This window comes from Macaca thibetana, chromosome 5 (assembly GCF_024542745.1).
Source record: "Macaca thibetana thibetana isolate TM-01 chromosome 5, ASM2454274v1, whole genome shotgun sequence".
NCBI classification, from domain to species: domain Eukaryota; kingdom Metazoa; phylum Chordata; class Mammalia; order Primates; family Cercopithecidae; genus Macaca; species Macaca thibetana.
In genome coordinates, this window is record NC_065582.1 from 132506391 (window position 1) to 132527994 (window position 21604).

The window sequence follows — 21604 nt, forward strand, 5'->3', positions numbered from 1 at the left end:
TGGCAATGAGGAGAACATACATTCTGTTATTTTGGAGTAGAGAGTAGATATTTATCCGTTCCATTTGATTCAATGCTTAGTTTAGGTCCTGAGTATCTGTCTCGGTGATCTGTCTAATATTGTCAGTGGAGTGTTAAAGTCTCCCACTATTATTGTGTGGGAGTCTAAGTCTCTTCGAAGGTCTCTGAGAACTTGCTTTGTGAATCTGGGCGCACCTCTCTTGGGTGCACATATATTTTGGATAGTTAAGTCTTGTTGAATTGAACCCTTTCCCATTATGTAATGCCCTTCTTTGTCTTTTTTTTATCTTTGTTGGTTGAAAGTCTGTTTTGTCAGAAACTAGGACTGCAACCCCTGCTTTTTTCTATTTTCCATTTCTTGGTAGATTCATCTCCATTCCTTCATTTTGAGCCTATGTGTGTAATTGCTTGTGAGACTGGTCTTTTGAAGACAGCAGTGGGTTTTGGTTCTTTATCCTGCTTGCTACTCTGTGTCTTTTAATTGGGGCTTTTAGCCCATTTACATTCAAAGTTAGTATTGATTTGTGTGGATTTGATCCTGTCACCATAGTTTTAGCTAGTTATTTTGCAGACTTGTTTATGTGGTTGCTTCTTAGTGTCATTAGTCTATGTACTTCAGTGTGTTTTTGTAGTGGCTAGTAATGGTCTTTCCATATTTAGTGCTTCCTTTAGGAGCTCTTGTAAGTCAGGTCTGGTTGTAACAAATTCCTTCAGCATCTGCTTGTCTGAAAAGGATCTTATTTCTCCTTTGTTTGTGAAGCTTGGTTTGGCCAAATATGAAATTCTGGTTTGGATTTTCTTTCCTTTAAGAATGTTGAGTATTGACCCCCAATCTTTTCTGGCTTGTAGAGTTTCTGCTGAAAGGTCTGCTGTTAGTCTGATAGACTTACTTTTATAGGTGATCTGACGCTTCTCTCTAGCTGCCCTTAACAGTTTTTCTTTCATTTTAATCTTGGAGAATCTGATGATTATGTATCTTGGAGATGATCTTCTTGTGAAGTAACTTTCTGGGGTTCTCTGCATTTTCTGAAATTGAAAATTGCCCCCTCTAGCTAGATTGGAGAAGTTCTTTTGATGATATCCTGAAATACATTTTCCAAGTTGCTTCCATTCTCCCCATCTCTTTCAGGGACACCAGTGAGTCATAGATTCCATCTCTTTACCTAATCCCATATTTCTCAGAGGTTTTGTTAATTCCTTCTCATTCTTTTTTCTCTATTCTTTTCTGACTGTCTTATTTCAGAAAGCCAGTCTTCAATCTCCAAGATTCTTCCCTCCACTTGGTCTATTCTGCTACTAATACTTGTGATTACATAATGAAATTCTCATATTGTGTTTGTCAGCTCTATCAGGTTAGTTACATTCTTTTCTCTACTGTCTACTTTGTCTGTCAGCACCTGCATTGTTTTATCATGATTTTTAGCTTCTGTGCATTGGGTTTCAATGTACTCCTGTAACCCTGTGATCTTTGTTCCTATTCATATTCTGAATTCTGTATCTGTTGTTTCAGCCATCTCAGTCCTGTTCAGAACCCTTGCTGGAGAAGTGATGTGGTCATTTAGAGGAAAGAAGGCACCCTGACTTTTTGAGTTTTCAGCATTCTTGTGCTGATTCTTTCTCACCCTTGTGGGCTTATGTACTTTCAATTTTTGAGGTTTCTGACCTTGGGATGAGTTTTTTTTTTTTTTTCTTTTATCCTATTTGATGACTTTGAGAGTTTGATTGTGGTTTAAAATGGATTCAGCTGACTGGCTTTATTTCTGGGAGATTTTAGGGGGCCAGTGCTTAGCTGCCAACTCCTGGACTGTGTGTTCTAAGTCTGGGGGACTTGTATTGGGCCCTGACTTTATTCTCTTGCTCTTTGAGGTTTGGAATCCACTGAACTGGGGGAGGAGGACGAGGTGTGGCAACCACAGCAGAGTGGTAGCAGGTGCTGGGGTGCCTGCCTCCCTGCAGGCACTCACCACAGTGACAGAGGCAATGCAGCTGGAGGGGGAGTGAGCCCCTACTGGAGACTGCTGGATGTGGTGCTGGTTTGAGGAAGGTGTGCTGGTGGGTACAGGTCTAGGTACCTTCTCTCTGCTCTGCAAGCAGGAGTCATGATACTATTTTTGTTTAAAGAAATCCAACACACCCACACACGTGTCAGGAGCAAGGATTGACAGGCTATACCCCAAGATGTCAGTGATTATCTCTGAGTGATAAGATCATAGTGATATATGATGTGGATGATATGTTTGTCCTATATCTCTAGGTTTTCCACAACAATAATGTATTACTATTGTAAATATAAATAGATAAAATGAATTTAGTAGCACTCATTTAGTTGATAGGTAAGTGGCCAGCCACTAGCCTTCTGATTGTTATAGATTTCACATTTCTGAATCCTAGGGCAGATAATGTAAAAAGGATATGCAATTTTTAAAAAACAAACTGTCCAGTGGACCTATAGATTTTATTTTCCAATTCAAGTCTATCTACCTCGTATTTGGTGGAAAATTCTCCTGGATTCTGGCAATCTGAGACCTGCCGAGACTTAGAGTTTGTCACTGAGACTTTGTCTTCTTTGTGTCCCTTAAAGACATTATTTTGGGGGTTGGGAAGAAGTTGTGTTCGAATATGCAAGTCAAGATTCCATTCTAAGCCAAATCCCCCAAGCAATGCTCAGATTCCTCGGATAACCTTGGGCATTGTACTTCCTTTGGGCTAGTAGCTTTGCTCTTAACTAGGATATTTTGAGACATGCAAGAAATACATTGTCATAATGGACAGATGACTCATGATTCCACCAGTTTAGGGTATGATAATGGTAAGTGAGGCAATCAGTATCGACTTTCAGCTTATTTGCTCAATAGATCATGCCATTTCTTGCAATATCCTTGCAATATAGTTTAGCATTGGTGAGTCCAGAATTATTCAAACGATTTTGTGTTATTCAAATGATTTTGTGTAACCCAGGTAAAGCACACAGGGATACAAAATTCACTCAGTATACAAAATAAATATAGCAAATTGTAAGTAATCTTTATTATACAAAATTCTATGTTTGACCACAAGGAATTTATATTCCTAAAGAAGAGTCCCACAATCTCACTGAGCTGAAAGTCCTTTCTACAAATTCACTTTTAGTAATGTATTTAAGAAAATTCTTACTCAAATGATCTCACTTTTGTAAATTAATCCCCAAATCTGCATTGGTATTTCTATTAAAGATTAATTCCACTAGGTGGAGATATTTGCTCAGTTTTGTGGTTCACACTAAAGGATACAGGAGTAGAGAAATCTATTAAGCAAAGGAATGTCTCAGAAACAAGAATAATAGCCTGGGGCCTTCCAAGACCTGTTGCTTTGCATTGTAATCATTTGGCAAAATGTATACACTTTGCTACGTGGAGTTTAGTGTTTGCTTTTAATGATTATAAAAGAAAAGTGGCAGGTTTCTAGGCTTACAGTATACAATTTTTTATTTTGTTTGAATACTTATAACTTTTAACCACTATGGTTTGAATAGACTGTTAACTAGACATCTTAAGTTTTCTCCTTTAACTGTTAGACAGTTCTTGCATTAACAGTGATATAGTAATTAAGTGTTCATAACAATAAAATAGGTTCTGTTTTCACCATGTTTTAGATACATTTAATTAAAACAATAATGGCCCTTATTAATATATAAATACTGTTGTTTGATACTTTAATCTTTATACTGATAACTTTATGAAAAATGGTACCTTGTCAAGTCATAGGGAAGCAATTTTTTTAAGTATAACAAAGATGTATGCGATAATTCTTAAATTAAGAAAAGTGTAAGGCCTAAAATACTAGGAAGTTGTTTGTTCAATTTGAAGTTTTTCTGTGGTGAGATTGGGTTTCTACTTTTCTGTTTTTTATTGGTACCCACATAATATGGAAACAATCTTCATAGTTAAGTAAGAAATTCATCTGCTCCTCTTTATTTTGTATTTGAAGTTATAATATTCTGTGCCATCAGTTAATTGACTTCAAGGAAATAAGGCTCTGAAACATTGAACTCTCTCAAAGCAGCCTGGTTCTTTTTTTTTTTGCCGTTGGTTTTCAAAACGTCTTTTGTGTATGAGCACCATTGTCTCTAGTTTTGTTGTTTTAAAGATACTCTATTAATTACCTACAGCTGTTCTCATAAATTGATTAAAAACACAACAGACTTTTGTCCTCTAATTCCTTAGAGAAAAGTTAGCAATTGACGTTTTCTTTTTTTTCATCTTAAAGATATGGGAAAGGGAAGACCAAATCAGATGTGTAGAAATGTATTAGAAAAATTCTGGGTTTTAGTATCTAATAGATCATGTCTAGTTTTTGAATAAATTTAATTTTTCATTTAAAGCAATTGCTTGGTATACATTGCAGATGTAAGATGTAAGTAAGTAAGTAAAAGTAATATTTCTCATTTGCCCACTTGTCTAACAACCGATTTTCTCTCTAGGATGAAACCCTGGCCCGCCAGTTGGTGGAGCTAGGCTACCGAGGGACTGGAGAGAGAGTGAAAAGGGAAGATTTTGAAGCAAGGAAAGCAGCTATAGAGATTTCAAGGCTGGCTGAAAGAGCTCAGCAAAAGTAAGTGTCTATGTTCCAAATCCAGATTTTATGTTATATTCTAGACCTCTGGAGTAATTCAGTTTCGTTTGCATTGTTTAATTTAGAAGCACTGGCTGGAGCAGGTAAAACTTGGAATATCCTAAGCATGTGTTCCGCAGATGAGGAACTGAAGCAACTGTTATATGCTTGCAATAAAGCCACATGCAACTTCAAGCTACTAATTTAAGAAATATAAATACCAAAATATGGTCATCATACCAATAAAGTCTTGTTAAAAAGTAACTTGATGTTATTGGTTTTATGCATTTATATACTAAAAATATGAGTGACTTTTGCCTTAGAATTCTTTGTGTTTTGAGGTCTGTAAATCTGTAGTATCATTTGTGTTCTCATATTTTTCTAAGCATTAATTCATTCAACTTTATTAATAATCACTAACTTTTGTTTATATGCCTAATTTATATGTTAGTATATAATATGTGGTTATATTAAACATAAATCTAATGATATACGTTAAAACATATTATGAAAGAGATATATTCCTAAAGTGAACTGCATCAAACTTGTAAGGCAATTTTATAAAGACATAAGTAGTTGACAAAGTAATAATCTATTTCATTTTTAAAAGTGGATCATTAAAGTATAAATGCTGGGGAGAATAATTACTTAGAAATCAGTATACTATTATTGGATAACATCTTTAAAATTACCCAGTAATTGTGAGCATAAATTTCCATGTATGCATTATAAACATAACATTTGATAGTGGAATGTGCTTTGGTCCTGGGACTATTCAATTAGAAGTGACCATTTTAATGGTAATTGTGTTTCAGAACCATAGTATACTGAAGTTTAACATACTGATATTTGGGAATATATTAGTTTTCTATTGCTGCCATAACACATTATTACAAATTTGATGACTTAAAATAACACATTTATGGCCAGGTGCGCTGGCTCACGCCTGTAATCCCAGCACTTTGGGAGGCCGAGGCAGGCGGATCACGAGGTCAGGAGATCGAGACCATCCTGGCTAACACGGTGAAACCCCGTCTCTACTGAAAATACAAAAAATTAGCCAGGCGTGGTGGCGGGCACCTGTAGTCCCAGCTGCTCGGGAGGCTGAGGCAGGAGAATGGCGTGAGCCCAGGAGGCGGAGCTTGCAGTGAGCCGAGATCGTGCCTCTTCACTCCAGCCTGGGCAACACAGCGAGACTCCATCTCAAAACAAAAAACAAAAAACAAAAAACAAAAAAGAACACACACACATTTCTTTATTCATTGTTCTGTCCATACAGTGTGGCTCGGCCGGGCCCTCTGCATAGTATATCACAAGGTTAAAATCCTGGTGTTGGCTGGATGACATTCTTGTCTGGAGGTTCTGAGGATGAAACTGCCTCCACGTTCAGTTAGGTTGTTGGCCAAATTCAATTCCTTATGATTATAGGACTGAGTTCCTCACTTCCTTGGTTGTCATTTGGGGGCTGATCTTTGCTCCTAGAGGCTGCTCATGTTTCTTTTTAAGCTTTCCCACTCCCTCCAGCAACAGTGGGTCAAGACCCTTTTACCCTTAAGATTTCTCCAACTTCCTCTTCAGAAGCTTCTTTCCTGACTCTGGTCCAAGAAATATCTCTCCTTTTAAGGACTTATGTGATTACACTGGGTCCATCTAATGATCCAGGATAATCTCCCTGTTTTAAAGTCAATAATATTTATATCATCGGCAAAGGCCGTTCGTTTGTTATTTCTTCAGTTTTTAAGTTCAGGGGTACATGTGCAGGATGTTCAGGTTTGTTTTAGGTAAATATGTGCCATGATGGTTTGTTGCACAGGTCATCCCATCACCTAGGTATTAAGCCCAGCATCTATTAGCTATTCTTCCTGATGCTTTCACTTCAACCCAGCCCCACTCTGACAGGCCCAGTGTGTATCATTCCCCTCCATGTGTCCTGTCCATGTGTTCTCATCATTCAGCTCCCACTTAGAGGTGAGAACATGCAGTGTTTGGTTTTCTGTTCCTGTGTTAGTTTGCTGAGGAAAACGACTTCCAGCTCCATCTATGTCCCTGCAAAGGACATCATCTAATTCTTTTTATGGCTGCATAGTATTCCATGGTGTATATGTACCACATTTTGTTTATTCAGTCTATCACTGATGAGCATTTGGGTTGATTATGTCTTTGTTATTGTGAACAGTGCTGCAATAACATATACACGCATGTATCTTTATAATAGAATGATTTATATTCCTTTGGGTATATACTCAGTATTGGAATTAGTGGGTCAAATGCTATTTCTGTCTCTAGGTCTTTGAAGAATTGGCAAACAATAATTGAATAATTTACACTCCCACCAACAGTGTAAAAGTGTTCCTTTTTCTCCACAGCCTTGCCAGTGTCTGGGTTTTTTTTTTGACTTTTAATAATCACCATTCTGACTGGCATGAGATGTTATCTCATTGTGGTTTTGATTTGCATTTCTCTAATGATCAGTGATGATGAGCTTTTTCTTGTATGTTTGCTGGCCACATGTATGTCTTCTTTTGAAAAGTGTCTGTTCATGTAGCAAAGGACCTTTTGGTATGTAATGCAACATATTCACAGTTCTTCGGATTAGAGAATGGATATCCTTAATCCCATTGATGTGAGAAAGGGGCATTCTGTTTATCACAGGTAATTTATATAAAATCTCAGGAATTTACTGAACATAGTTATTCACTATCAACTTCTATTCTTGGAAAATTGAAACTAGGCTAGTTTTCTGTGTACAATGTAATGTTTGTAATGTGTCTTATGTAAAACATCAGGGAGAGTCTTTTCTTTTTGTGAGAATCAATAAATGTCTATCAGTCAGGAGCAGAAGTGGAAATATTTTTGTGAGATTTTACAAGGAATTCATGTAAATTCACATGCGATTTTATGAGTGATACAAACTATTTCATATCAAGAGTTATTCATGTTTGAAGTCTAAGTTCTATCCACATCACATGTCCATTTTGTGTTTAAGGATCAAAGTAGGTATTTCCTCTATGCAATAGTCTCTTTAACTGGTCAGAGCTGGAAGTCATCAGGCTACTTATGAGCCAGTTTTGGGAGACTAATCCCCATTCAGAGCTGCTAGAATTTGAAGGCCCTTTCATCTGCAGATCTTCTCTGGTCGCCTTTGTAATAGGATGGGTACCATATGCTGTCTTTTGCCCCATGTGGTAGTCCATTCCCTTCCAGGTTAATTTAGTGTCATTGACAGCAGGGCCAGCAGATGGTGTCCTAGAGCCAAATATGTCCTGTGCCTGTATTTGTTGGAGGATCACTTTGAAAATATGCATGAACATCTGACTGCCTGCCAGCTGGCAACTTGGAAACACTTGGTTCCACTATCAGATCATCTTACATTAACTTCTTTAATATGCAGATGAGCAACTCCAAGTAGATCACAATTGTTTGGTCTAGCAATCATAGAGCACCTATTTTGAGAAGTGCTGGTATCTAGGAGTATGTTAGTTACTCACAATAGCTTCATAGGGGAAAAAGTCTGGAGAGATGAAAGTTAAAGATATCAGGAAGGTTTATTTTGATTAGGGATGTTCTAGAAGAAGGCAAAAATGTTAAAAATTATTTTGGGCTTCTGTTTAGTCTTTCACAAATATAGACAACCATAGTGTATTAGGCGCTGTCCTGTAGGGTCTGGGAATACAATAGAACACAGACTTAGTTCTCACCCTCAAGAAGCTTGAAGACTAGAAAAATGAAAGGCATTACATTGTTGGTGGGAATGGAAAATGGAAAACAGTTTGGCAGGTCTTCAAAAAGTTCAACGTAGAGTTACCATATGGCCCAGCAATTCTACCAAACACATATTCAAGGGAATTGAAAACCTAAGTCCACTTAAAAACTCATATACAATTTTCAATAGTGGTATTATTCATAGTAGTTAAAAGGTAGAAATTGTCCAACCCATCAACTGGATAGTGGATTAAAAGTTTCGTACCTAAGTATAATAAAATATTATTCAGTCATCAAAAGGTGTAAAGTAGTGTTACATGCAACAACATGAAAAACCTTGAACACATTAGGCTAAGCAAAAGATGCTAGAAAAAAGAAGACTACTTATTGCATGATACCATTTATATAAAATGTCCAGAATCAGTAAATCTGTGGAGACAAGTAGATTCATGGTTTCCAAGGGTGGGATGGAAGGGAGATTGGATGATGACTACTAATGAATATGAGGTTTCTTCTTGGTGTGATAAAATGTGCAATTAGATATTGGTGATAATTGCATAACTTTGTAAATATACTAAAATCTATTGAATTGTGCACCTTAAAAGGGTGAATTTATAGTATGTGATTTAAATTTCAGTTCAAAAAGACAATTGCAATGGAAGATGGTAAATGCAATCGTAAGTACTGTGGCAACATTTTGAAGTAATACAAAGTTAAGATTTGTGAAGAATAAGAAAAGTTCTTCTTGATGTTTGACCACTAAATTGATTCTTAATGGCTCAATTAGAGTTAATTGGGCAAAGATGGGTGTGAGTGAATACATCCATTTTGCCTCAATCCTATGATAAACTCCCCTTATTCACAAATTATTTTCTTTACTTTTTTGACTTAATTTGTACCTGTTCCTTCACTAAGCCCTTTTTTCCTGCAAAAACTGTATCAACTAGAGGCACCCATTTCAACTTTTATTGGGTTGGTCTCCAAGATGATGATGTAGGGCAGGGTTGGGGGATAGAGTAGATTCTTCATTCTCCTAGCCTTCTCATCCTTTGCTTCAAAATCATCTCTGCTCCACTACTATATAAACATTTCTGATTTATTCTCCACTGAGATTCATGCCACTGGTTATAGTAGCCATAAGACAGAAGCTATAGAGGTTGGAAGAAAGGATGGGAGTAATTTAGCTGATACCCATTTGTCAGGACGGGGAATTCTCTCCCCCAGGGACTGGCCATGGTTTTCTTGCATAAGTGCCAAATAATTTCTATTTATAGTGAGAAGTTCAGCTGATTGCCATGTGGTGGAGAGATGGAACTTCAATGTTTGTGACACATATTGACTATTGTGTTCCTGGAGCCTAGTTAGTAAGTAGTTATAACTGAGTCATTCCTCAGGCTGGATACTTTGCTGGATGAGCTTGTAAGATCATCAGTCTCTTCACTTTGGGTCACCTTATCTTGTTGGGAAATGAATTCACCCCTCTTAAAACTGATTCTGAGATAATGACCTTATTTTGCTAGAGCACAGTACCTGAAATGTGGATGATCAGAGTAAGTGGTAGCCCTGATGGATTGTACAATTTTACTGGTTAGCTATTGCCATCTTCTTGGAAGACTATGAGATGAGTGTTTGGGAATTACTGTAAGGATTCACTTGATAGGAGTCTCAGATGCTGTACATACATGGATCCCTATGATCTTTTTGTACTTGATGAAGAGGATTTCTATGGTGATTTAGAGTAAGGTTCTTGTGCCCTTTATTCTCAAGTATATCTGGAATAAAATGTAAAAGCTGAAAAAATCTCCAGCCTTTCTTACGCTATTCAATCTAGTTACTTTAGCATCTGTTAAATTCTACTTTCTGGTGTAATTTATAGTTATCTGGAAATGTCTGTTAACTTATAAAATACTTTTAATTTTATAGAGATGAGCACTTTGGGAGGCTGAGATGGGAGAATTGCTTGAGCCCAAGAGTTCAAGACCAGCCTGGGCAATATAGTGAGACCCCAAATCTTAAAAAATAATTATGGCGATGAAGTCGGATAAAATTCCAGTTTGTTTTATATAAGAATGGCTTTATCCTGTCAACCTTGTTTTATTATTGTATATCATTTTATGATAAAAACTGAATATCATATACTTGAGAATTAAATGAGAAAATTTATATATTTTAAGTGTTTGGTGAAATAATTTTAACTTTTTGCTTACTTTCAAGTATCATATTTTTAAATAGCTATTCTCATGGTTTGTTACTTTCCAACCAAAACAATACAATTGTGATTTGTTGCAGATTAGCATCTCCAGGAAGTAGACAATGAGAATTAGGAGTGCACAAGGTTTGTTGAGAAAGCAACACCTGTGAAAGGAAAAGTGAGAAAGCAGGAATGAGCAGGATCAGAGCCCTAACCTCAAACTCTCAGAGACTCTTTCAGCGCAGTAGAGAGCTGCACAGTACAAGTTATCCCACATGGGATGAAATAGCCAGGCCTTAGTACCTCCACTGTACTCATTGGCTGGGGAACACTAAGAAAAGTTGAGGCTGATCTTGAAAGGGTTAAAAGCTGGAGGCTGTCAGCTCACCAAGCTCCTCACAGCTGGCAGAAATTCCTTTATACAAGGTATATCTGAGTGCTGCATATTGTAATCTACATATCTACTTCATGTGCACATGGAGCAGCTCCTCCAGAGCACAGAGACCTCTCTTCATGAGAGGAAACTCACAATAAAGTCGATGGGGTGAGCTATCATTTCGTAATCTCCCTCTTCCACTATCCATTCTAAATCTCCTGCCTTTGGCTATCATCTTTCCAGGATTTTGTGATGTGACCCAAAATCCTTATTCATAATTGGTCTGAGGCCCTTATCATCCTACGCTACTCTGGCCCATGTTGATACATTTGTCATTCTCATTTAAAATTTAGGAAGAGTGTATGAACAGATGCCTAGGTGGTTCATGTGAGTTTGCCATGTATTCTTCCCTATCCCTATTCTGTAACTGCAGTCCTTCTTTTTGCTGATCAGCATCAGTTACTCTTTACAAGATCATGTCTCCTCTTCTTGCCTGCTGCTTCCTGGGCACAAGATGCCCAAGGTGCCTAAGTGGCAGCCATAGCTTGTAGTTCAGTGAGACACCTGCTGTTTTCCTTAGTACCCTAGTGCATGCACGTCAGATTTGAGTAGTATTGCTGCTGAGCTGGAGATTCAGTGGTGCCTTCAGTGAACATTCCAGCACTTTTAGCTGACAGCTTCTGGATAGTGCATGCATAATATGACCAGAGGATCCCATGTTCATGAACACTCTCCTGTACCTTTTTGCTATACAATGGGTGTATCAGTTCATTCTTACACTGCTATAAAGAAGTATCTGAGACTGGGTAGTTTATAAAGAAAAGAGGTTTAATTAATTCATGATTCTGCAGGCTGTACAGGAAGCGTGGCGGCATCTGCTTAGTTTCTAGGGACACCTCAGGAAACTTACAATCATGGCAGAAGGTGAAGGGGAAGCTGGCAGTTTACATGGTCAGAGCAGGAGGAATAGAAAGGTGGGGAGGTGGCACACACTTTTAAACAACCAGATCTCATGAGAATTCAGTATTGCATGGAGAGTACCAAGGGGGAAATCTGACCCCATGATCCAGTCACATCCCACCAGGCCCCACTTTCAGCACTGGGGATTACAATTTGACATAAGATTTGGTGGGAACACAGATTCAAACCATATTGTTCTGTCCCTGGGCTCCCCAAATCTCATGTCCCTCTCACATTGCAAAATACAATCATGCCTTCCCAATAGTCCCCCAAAGTCTTAACTCATTCCCCATTAACGCAAAAGTCCACAGTCCAAAGTTTCATCTGAAACAAGGCTAGTCCCTTCTGCCTATGAGCCTGTAAAATCAAAAACAAGTTAGTCACTTCCAGGATACAATGGGGGATAGGCATTAGGTAAATACTCTTGTTCCAAAAGGGAGAAATTGGCCAAAAGAAAGGGGCTACAGGCCCCATGCAAGTCTGAAACCCAGCAGGGCAGTCATTAAACCCTAAAGCTCCAAAATAATCTCCCCTGACTCCAAGTTTATATCCAGGGCATGCTGATGCAAGGGGGGCTCCCAAGGCTTTGAGCAACTCTACCCCTGTGGCTTTGCAGATTCACCCCGGCAGCTGCTCTCACATGCTGGCGTTGAGTGCCTGTGGCTTTTCCAGGCGCAAGGTGCAACTTTGGGTGGCTCTACCATTCTGAGGTCTGGAGGATGGTAGCCCTCTTCATACAGCTCCACTAGGCAGCACCCCAGTGGGGCCTCTGTGTGAGAGCTCTAACTCCACATTTCCCTTCCTTACTGCCCTAGAAGAGGTTCTCTGTGAGGGTTCCGCCCCTGCAGCAGGCTTTTGCCTGGACATCCAGGTTTTTTCATATATGCTCTGAAATCTGAGTAGAGGTTCCCAAGCCTCAATGTTTGCAGTCTGTGCACTTGCAGTCCTAACACCACACTGAAGCTTCTCTTGCATCAAGGTACTATTATACCCATTGTGCTTAGGTAGCCTAGGTATGCAACAGGGCTTTTCTGCATTCAGCCCTGGAATGCATTGGAGAGCCACCGCTGAACTTCTTAATGATTCTGTTGCTTCGGTAACCAGCACATTTTTTATGCTGTTAATGACTGGCTATCTTCTGGGTTCCTCTATAGACCATGATCTTCTGGTGGGTTTTCTGGTCTCACACAATATGTTTCTTCTAGGATTGCCATTTTCCTGAGCCTTTTAATCTCTTCCTCAAAAGTCTCTCTCTGAAATTTAGGCCTTTGAACTGCACTCAGTGTAGGCCATTGCTTGTTCCAGGTTTCTTGGAGTCACGCTAGCAGAGTTTGCACCATCTTCTGGGGTCCTTACCAGAATACAATGCCCTGTGTTCTGAGAAAGTGTCCTGTCAATAAACTCTGACTTATTTAGGCTTATTTCTGCTTTCTCTGACCTAGAATCCCCAGAATCTAGCCCAATAAGTCCCTCTAGTCTCGTTGGGACAAGTCCTAGGTCTTGCAGTCTATTTGGGATAATATTCCTTTTTTTCTTATCAGACCTACCATGTCCCTATCTGTGACTTGACCATATTATCGGCCGGGTGGCCAGAAGTGTAACTCTGATAAGGGAACTGGGGATATCTCCTGAGGCACACACCTGCTTTTATGTGGGAGAAAGGCCTCTATTTTCTTCTTACATTGCTGCTGCTGGTGGTGGGGGTTTGCTAGCTCTCATTGAAGAGCAATGGGCTCCTTCTTTAGGCTCAGAAGATTTAGAGACCTGGGAAGGTCAAATTTTTCAAAGACATCTACTCAGTTGTCCCTATCTCATGTTTCAGGAGCTGAGATTTTCCTAATCAGAGCTCTGATTTTGGTGTAACATACTTGCCCCCGCTGAACATTTGACTGCCTTTGGAACTTAGTCACTGTGACAGTCAAATCCTGGTTTGATCTTCATCTTATTCTGCTTGCCCACTGCATGAAATGAAGGCTTCTTTGTAAGCTGGCAAATAGTCTCTGTGCCTCTTGAGACTTTGAATGCCTGAAATATCTTATTGGCTAGGGAATTACCCTTCAGTGGCATGGCATCCCAGCTTAAAGCATATGAATCTTTTATATGTTTGCATATGACTTTGTCCTGGGCCTGTTTGCATATGACTTAACTGCGGGGATGTGGCCAGGGATGTGGACCTCATTACATCTTATTTGCCTTGCCCACTTCATGAAATGAGGGCTTCCTTGTAAGCTAGTAAAGAGACTCTGGCAAATTCAGTGCTAGAGTGGCTCCAAGAAACCTGGAACAAGCAATGGCCCACACCAAGTGCAGTTCAAAGACCTAAATTGCAGAGAGAGACTTTTGAGGAAGAGATTAAAAGACTCAGGAAAATGGCAATGCTGGAAGGTACATATTGTGTGAAACCAGAATAGTCACCAGAAGATCATGGTCCATAGAAGAGCTCAAAGGATACCCAGTAATTAAGGCCATTAACTTTTGCATTATTAACCCATAGGGCATCAATGTAATTAACAACTACTTCCATTGTTCATATATTCATTACTCTCACACACATTTTGAATGCCTGAAACATCCTATTGGCTAGGGCATTCCCCTTCAATGGAATGGCATCCTAGCTTACCACATCTGAATCTTTTAACAACTGGACCACACCTTGAGTTGGGCCTATCTGCACATGACTTCGCTCCAGGGATGTGGCTGAGGATGTGAACCTCATTACCAGAGAACTCATGGTGAATGATCCAATCCTCAAGCCTCATCTTGCTGTTTCAGGCTGATCCACATGCAATCTGTCACAGACTAGCCTCTCTGAAATGAAGTTAAGAATTCAAAACGTTAATTGAGAAGCATTAAACATAAAAGGAAAAATGTGGAGGCAAGGTTGAACAAGGGCAGCTTTTAGACCTTAATGCCCATGAGCAAAGTCTCTTTCAAACTAATGAAGGGAATGAAAAGCAAAGATTGCCTCCTAGAGGGGCTCCACATTTGGTGGAAATGGTTAGGTTCTCGAACCTCCAGTTTCCTCAGTGCTTTGTGTGGGCCACCCAGAAAACAGTATATCATGAGCTCAATTGCTGAGGCTGACAAAGAAAGAATTAAGAACCAGAAGCTGTCAGCTGACTCTACTACTCCTAGCTAGGATGCACATCCGTTATCTTTTATAATTCAATTTTGAAAGTTAGATGTATTGATTTTTAAAGTGCTTAATTCAATGAGTTCTGACAAATGTATACAGTAGTGTATACAGTAGTATCACTCTCACCACAATCAGGATAACATTTTCATTACCACAAAAAGTTTCCTCATGCCTGTTTGCATTTACTGTATTCTTTGTAGCCCATGACAAACCAGCCATATGATTTCTGTCCCTATAGTTTTCCTTCTTTTTAGAATGTCATATGAATGCAATCATAAATTATGTTGTCTTTTTCTCACTAATCATAAAGCTTTTGAGGCTTTTCTATATGGTTGCATGAATGATAAGTTTGCTTTTTTATTGAGTAATATTGCATTTTCTAGTTGGATAATAGTTTGTATACTTATCTGTTTTCCTGTCGATGGATAATTAGGTTATTTCTAGTTTTTTCCAAATAAACTTCCTATAAATATTTTACAAAGGTCTTTTTAAGGAAATATATTTTCATATATCTTAAGTATATACCCAGGAATATGATTACGGATTCATGTGGCAGCTGTATGTTTAATTTTATAAGATACTGTTAAATTGTTTGTAAAGTATCTGTATCAGTTTACTCTCTCCTTAGCAAGGTATTAGAGTGCCAGTGGTCCACGTCTTTAAGAACACATGGTATTGACAGTTGAAAAAATTTAGCCAGTATAGCAGGTGTATTTCCCTAATGACTAATGATGCTAAACATCTTTTTTCTTCTTTTTTGTTGACATGGAGTTTCACTGTTTTCACCCAGGTGACAATGCAATGGCATGATTTCGGCTCACTGCAACCTCTGCTTCCCAGGTTCAAATGATCCTCCTGCCTCAACCTCCTGAGTAGCTGGAATTACAGGTGCCCGCCACCACACCTGACTAATTTTTGTATTTTTAGTAGATACAGGGTTTAACCACGTTGGCCAGGCTGGTCTTGAACTCCTAACCTCAGGCGATACACCCGCCTCGGCCTCCCAAAGTGAGCATCTTTTTATGTGCTTATTTTCCACCCATATCTCTTCTTTGGTGAAATGTTTTATTGATTTTAAGTGTTCTTTATATATTCCAGTTACAACTTTTTCATCAGATATGAGTCTTGCCAATACTTTTTCAACATCTGTACCTTGTCTTTTTATTTAATAGTGTCTTTTGTGTGGCACTATTCCCAATAGCAAAGACTTGGAACCAACCCAAATGTCCATCAATGATAGACTGGATTAAGAAAATGTGGCACATATAAACTGTGGAATACTCTGCAGCCATAAAAAAGGATGAGTTCATGTCATTTGTAGGGACATGGATGCAGCTGGAAGTCATCATTCTGAGCAAACTATCACAAGGACTGGAAACCAAACACCACATATTCTCACTCATAGGTGGGAATTGAACAATGAGAACACTTGGACACAGGATGGGGAACTTCACATACTGGGGCCTGTCATGGGGTGGAGGGAGCCAGGGGGTATAGCATTAGGAGATATACCTAATGTAAATGATGAGTTAATAGGTGGGGCACACCAACATGGCAGATGTATACATATGTAACAAACCTGCACATTGTACACATGTGCCCTAGAACTTAAAGTTAATTTAAAAAAGTGTGTTTTGAAGAGTGGATTTAAATTTTGATAAACCCCAGTTTATCAGTTTTTCTTTATGATTCATGCATGTGTGTATTTCTTCATGTCCTGTGTAAGAATTATTTGAATTCCTAGTTACAGGTATCTTTCCTATATTGTCTCTTAAAACTTTAGAGTTCTAGGTTTCACATTTAAGTTTGCATTAATAATTTACTTTAAACTAATTTTGTAAATTTTGTTAGGTAAGGGTCAAGGCTTTTTCTTTTCTTTTTTTTTTTTTTTAATTTTTTTTTTTAAATTTATTTATTATTATTATACTTTAAGTTGTAGGGTACATGTGCATAACGTGCAGGTTTGTTACATATGTATACTTGTGCCATGTTGCTGTGCTGCACCCATCAACTCGTCATTTACATCAGGTATAACTCCCAATGCAATCCCTCCCCCCTCCCCCCTCCCCATGATAGGCCCCGGTGTGTGATGTTCCCCTTCCTGAGTTCGAGTGATCTCATTGTTCAGTTCCCACCTATGAGTGAGAACATGCGGTGTTTGGTTTTCTGTTCTTGTGATAGTTTGCTAAGAATGATGGATTCCAGCTGCATCCAAGTCCCTACAAAGGACTCAAACTCATCCTTTTTTATGGCTGCATAGTATTCCATGGTGTATATGTGCCACATTTTCTTTATCCAATCTGTCACTGATGGACATTTGGGTTGATTCCAAGTCTTTGCTATTGTGAATAGTGCTGCAATAAACATACGTGTGCATGTGTCTTTATAGCAGCATAATTTATAATCCTTTGGGTATATACCCAGTAATGGGATGGCTGGGTCATATGGTACATCTAGTTCTAGATCCTTGAGGAATCGCCATACTGTTTTCCATAATGGTTGAACTAGTTTACAATCCCAAGGAGAACTACAAACCACTGCTCAGTGAAATAAAAGAGGACACAAACAAATGGAAGAACGTACCATGCTCATGGATAGGAAGAATCAATATCGTGAAAATGGCCATACTGCCCAAGGTTATTTATAGATTCAATGCCATCCCCATCAAGCTACCAATGAGTTTCTTCACAGAATTGGGAAAAACTGCTTTAAAGTTCATATGGAACCAAAAAAGAGCCCGCATCTCCAAGACAATCCTAAGTCAAAAGAACAAAGCTGGAGGCATCACGCTACCTGACTTCAAACTATACTACAAGGCTACAGTAACCAAAACAGCATGGTACTGGTACCAAAACAGAGATATAGACCAATGGAACAGAACAGAGTCCTCAGAAATAATACCACACATCTACAGCCATTTGATCTTTGACAAACCTGAGAGAAACAAGAAATGGGGAAAGGATTCCCTATTTAATAAATGGTGCTGGGAAAATTGGCTAGCCATAAGTAGAAAGCTGAAAATGGACCCTTTCCTTACTCCTTATACAAAAATTAATTCAAGATGGATTAGAGACTTAAATGTTAGACCTAATACCATAAAAATCCTAGAGGAAAACCTAGGTAGTACCATTCAGGACATAGGCATGGGCAAAGATTTCATGTCTAAAACACCAAAAGCAACGGCAGCAAAAGCCAAAATTGACAAATGGGATCTCATTAAACTAAAGAGCTTCTGCACAGCAAAAGACACTACCATCAGAGTGAACAGGCAACCTACAGAATGGGAAAAAATTTTTGCAATCTACTCATCTGACAAAGGGCTAATATCCAGAACCTACAAAGAACTCAAACAAATTTACAAGAAAAAAACAAACAACCCCATCAAAAAGTGGGCAAAGGACATGAACAGACATTTCTCAAAAGAAGACATTCATACAGCCAACAGACACATGAAAAAATGCTCATCATCACTGGCCATCAGAGAAATGCAAATCAAAACCACAATGAGATACCATCTCACACCAGTTAGAATGGCAATCATTAAAAAGTCAGGAAACAACAGGTGCTGGAGAGGATGTGGAGAAATAGGAACGCTTTTTATTTTCTAATTTAAATATCCAATTGTTTCAGCACTATTTATTGAAAAGACTATTCTTTTTCTATTGAATTTTTTAGGTACTTTTGTTGAAAATTCTTTGACTGTATATGTACCTGTCTATTTTTTGTGGATTTCTATTCTATTCCACTGATTTATATGTCTATCTTTATGCCAACATCACATTGCCTTTAAGTTTTAAAATCAGGTAACATGAGTCCTCAAACTTTTTTTTATTAATTGCTTAAAATTCTGGTTCCTTTGCTTTTCCATTTGAAGTTTAGAATCACCTAAATTTGTAGAAATCACCTTGTTGATTCCTACAAATAAGCCTGCTAGGATTTTGCTAAAACAGGTATCAATTTAGAGAGAATTACATCTTAACATATTGAGTCTTCTGATCTATGAATGCTGTAAATCTCTTCATTTATTTGGGTTTTATTTATTTCTATCATCAATGTTTTGTAGCTGTATTGATCTGTTTTCATGCTGCTAACAAAGACATACTTGAGACTGGGAAGAAAAAGAGGTTTAATTGGACTTACAGTTTCACATGGCTGGGGAGGCCTCAGAATTATGTTGGGAGATGAAAGGCACTTCTCACATGGCAGTGGCAAGACAATACTGAGGACGAAGCAAAAGTGGAAACCCGTGATAAACCCAACAGATCTCATGAGACTTACTCACTATCACAAGAATAGCATGATTCAATTACGTCCCCTGGGGTCCCTCCCACAACACCTGGGAATTCTGGGAGATACAATTCAAGTTGAGATTTGGGTGGGGGCACAGCCAAATCATATCAGTAACTTTCAGTATCTTGTAAATATTTTGTTATGTCTGTCCCTAGAAATTTCATTTTTTAATGCTCTTGTAAATAGAATTTTTAATTGATTATTGATAGTATATAGAAATAAAATAGATTTTTCTCTGTTAACCTTGCATCATGCAACTTTCTTAAACTTATCAGTTCTACTGGCTACTTTTTGTGTGATTTTGTATGCAGAAGATCATAAATTAAACCTTTTATTTCTCTATATCTAATTTGTATACTTTTATTATTATTATTTATTTTTCATTCTTTAATGCACTGCATAAAACCTCCAAGATAATGTGTAATAGAAGTAGAGAAGGGGATATTATTGTTTTTTTCTCAATTTTAAGAAGGCATTCCCATTATTAAATATGTTAGCTCTAGTGGGGTTTTTTTGTAGATACTCTTTATCAGTTTGAGGATGTCTCCTAGTAGTCCTAGTTTACCAAGAGTATTTGATATAAATGGATGTTAAATTTTGTTAGATGATATTTTTCTGTTTATTGAAATAATCTTATGGTTTTTCAGGTTCTTTACTTTCAGTTTTTTGATAAAGTGATTTACATTGATTGATTTTTCAAAGGTTTAACCAATCTTGCATTCCTGGGAGAAACCCAGTTTGCTCATGTTGTGTATGTAATGTTGGATTAAGTTTGCACTATTTTGTTGAGAATTTTTACATCCACTGAATTAAGTAATTAATATTTTGATGTTCTGTTTATTTTTTTCATTATTTTATGTATTTGTCTTTAGTCTTTTTGTAAGGCCTTTTCTGATTTTGTTTCAGGGTAATTCTGACTTCAGAAATAATTTAGGATGTTTTACTTACTCTTCTAACTTTTTGGTAATTTGTAGAGTTGATATTATTTCTTCCTTAATTGTTTGGTAGAGTTCACCAGTGAAGCCTTCTACCACTGGAGTTTTCTTTAAGAGAAGGATGATAACTACAAACTCTATTTTTAAAATAGATAATAGGGAATATCAGGTTCTTTCTTTCTTTCTAAATATGTTTGTAGTTTGTATTGTTCAAGGTATTCGTTCATTTCACCTAATCAATCTATAGGCATAAAGTCATTCTTAATCTCTTGTTATCATTTTAATATATCTAGTAAAATCTGTAGGGATATTCATTTTTTATCCCTGATATTACTAGGTCATTTTTAATCTAACTATCAGTTTTAATGATCTTTTTAAAGAACCAGCTTTTTAACATGAATTGTTTTCTCTACTATTTTGTTGTTTTCTATTTTATTGATTTCTGCTCTTATTTTTATTATTTCTTCCTAGTTGCATTGTGATTAATTTGTTTTTGTTTTCTAGTGCTTTAATGTAGAATATTAGTTTATTGATTTTAAACTATTCTTCTGCTATATAAACTTGAAATTCCATATGTTTTCCTCTATGCACTGATTTAGTTGGATTTCACAAATTTTGATGTTTGATGTTTGTTTTTATTTTCATTTCTATGTTTATTTTAATTTTCACTCAATTCAAAGGACTTTATAATTTCCTTTATAACTCTTGAAGTATGTTGTTTAACTTCTAAATGTTAGAAAATTTTTCAAAATGTCATTTTGATATTAATTTGTAGTTAAATTCTATTATGGAAGGAGAGTGTTTTATATTCTTTATGATTTAATTCTTTTTACATTTATTGACATTTACTTTATCTCCCAGTATATGGTCTATCTTAGTTGATGTTACAGGTTCACTTGAATGTGTATTCCGTCTTGTAGGTGTATTTTTAGAATTGCTGTTCTATTTTTAGAATGGCAATTAAGCCAAGTTGCTTGATTGTGTTGTTCAGGCCTTGTGTATCCTTACTGATTTCCTGTCTACTTATTCTAGCTATTACTTAGAGATGAATGTCATTATGTCCAACTATAATTACAGGTTTATCTGTATCTTTTAAAATATTATCTTTTTGATTTGTGTATTTTGATATTCTGATGTTAGATACATATACTTCATGATTTTTTATTTCTTCTTGAAACAAAATTGAGCTATATCATTGTTCAGTATCATCTTCATTCTTGGCAAGATTTTTCTGATATTTATGTAGACACTCAAGCTTTCTTTTAAACAGTATTTGCATGATATTTTTTCCATCCTAGCCTCTTTGAGCCTAAAATAAATTTACAAAGCTTAAAATAAATTTACAGAGAAAACTATATAGACAAAATCCAATATTGGTGACAGCTTGCTAGTGATTAAAGAGCA

General features: G+C 37.3%; 1 protein-coding gene across 1 annotated transcript in view; it reads left to right on the forward strand.

Moving 5' to 3' along the window:
- Window positions 1-21604, forward strand: part of CFAP299 (cilia and flagella associated protein 299) — a 650508-nt gene that overhangs the window by 24886 nt on the left and 604018 nt on the right. The window contains exon 2 of the mRNA XM_050792019.1: window positions 4480-4610. Coding sequence (XP_050647976.1) covers window positions 4480-4610 — 131 coding nt within the window. The remainder of the gene's footprint in view (window positions 1-4479; window positions 4611-21604) is intronic.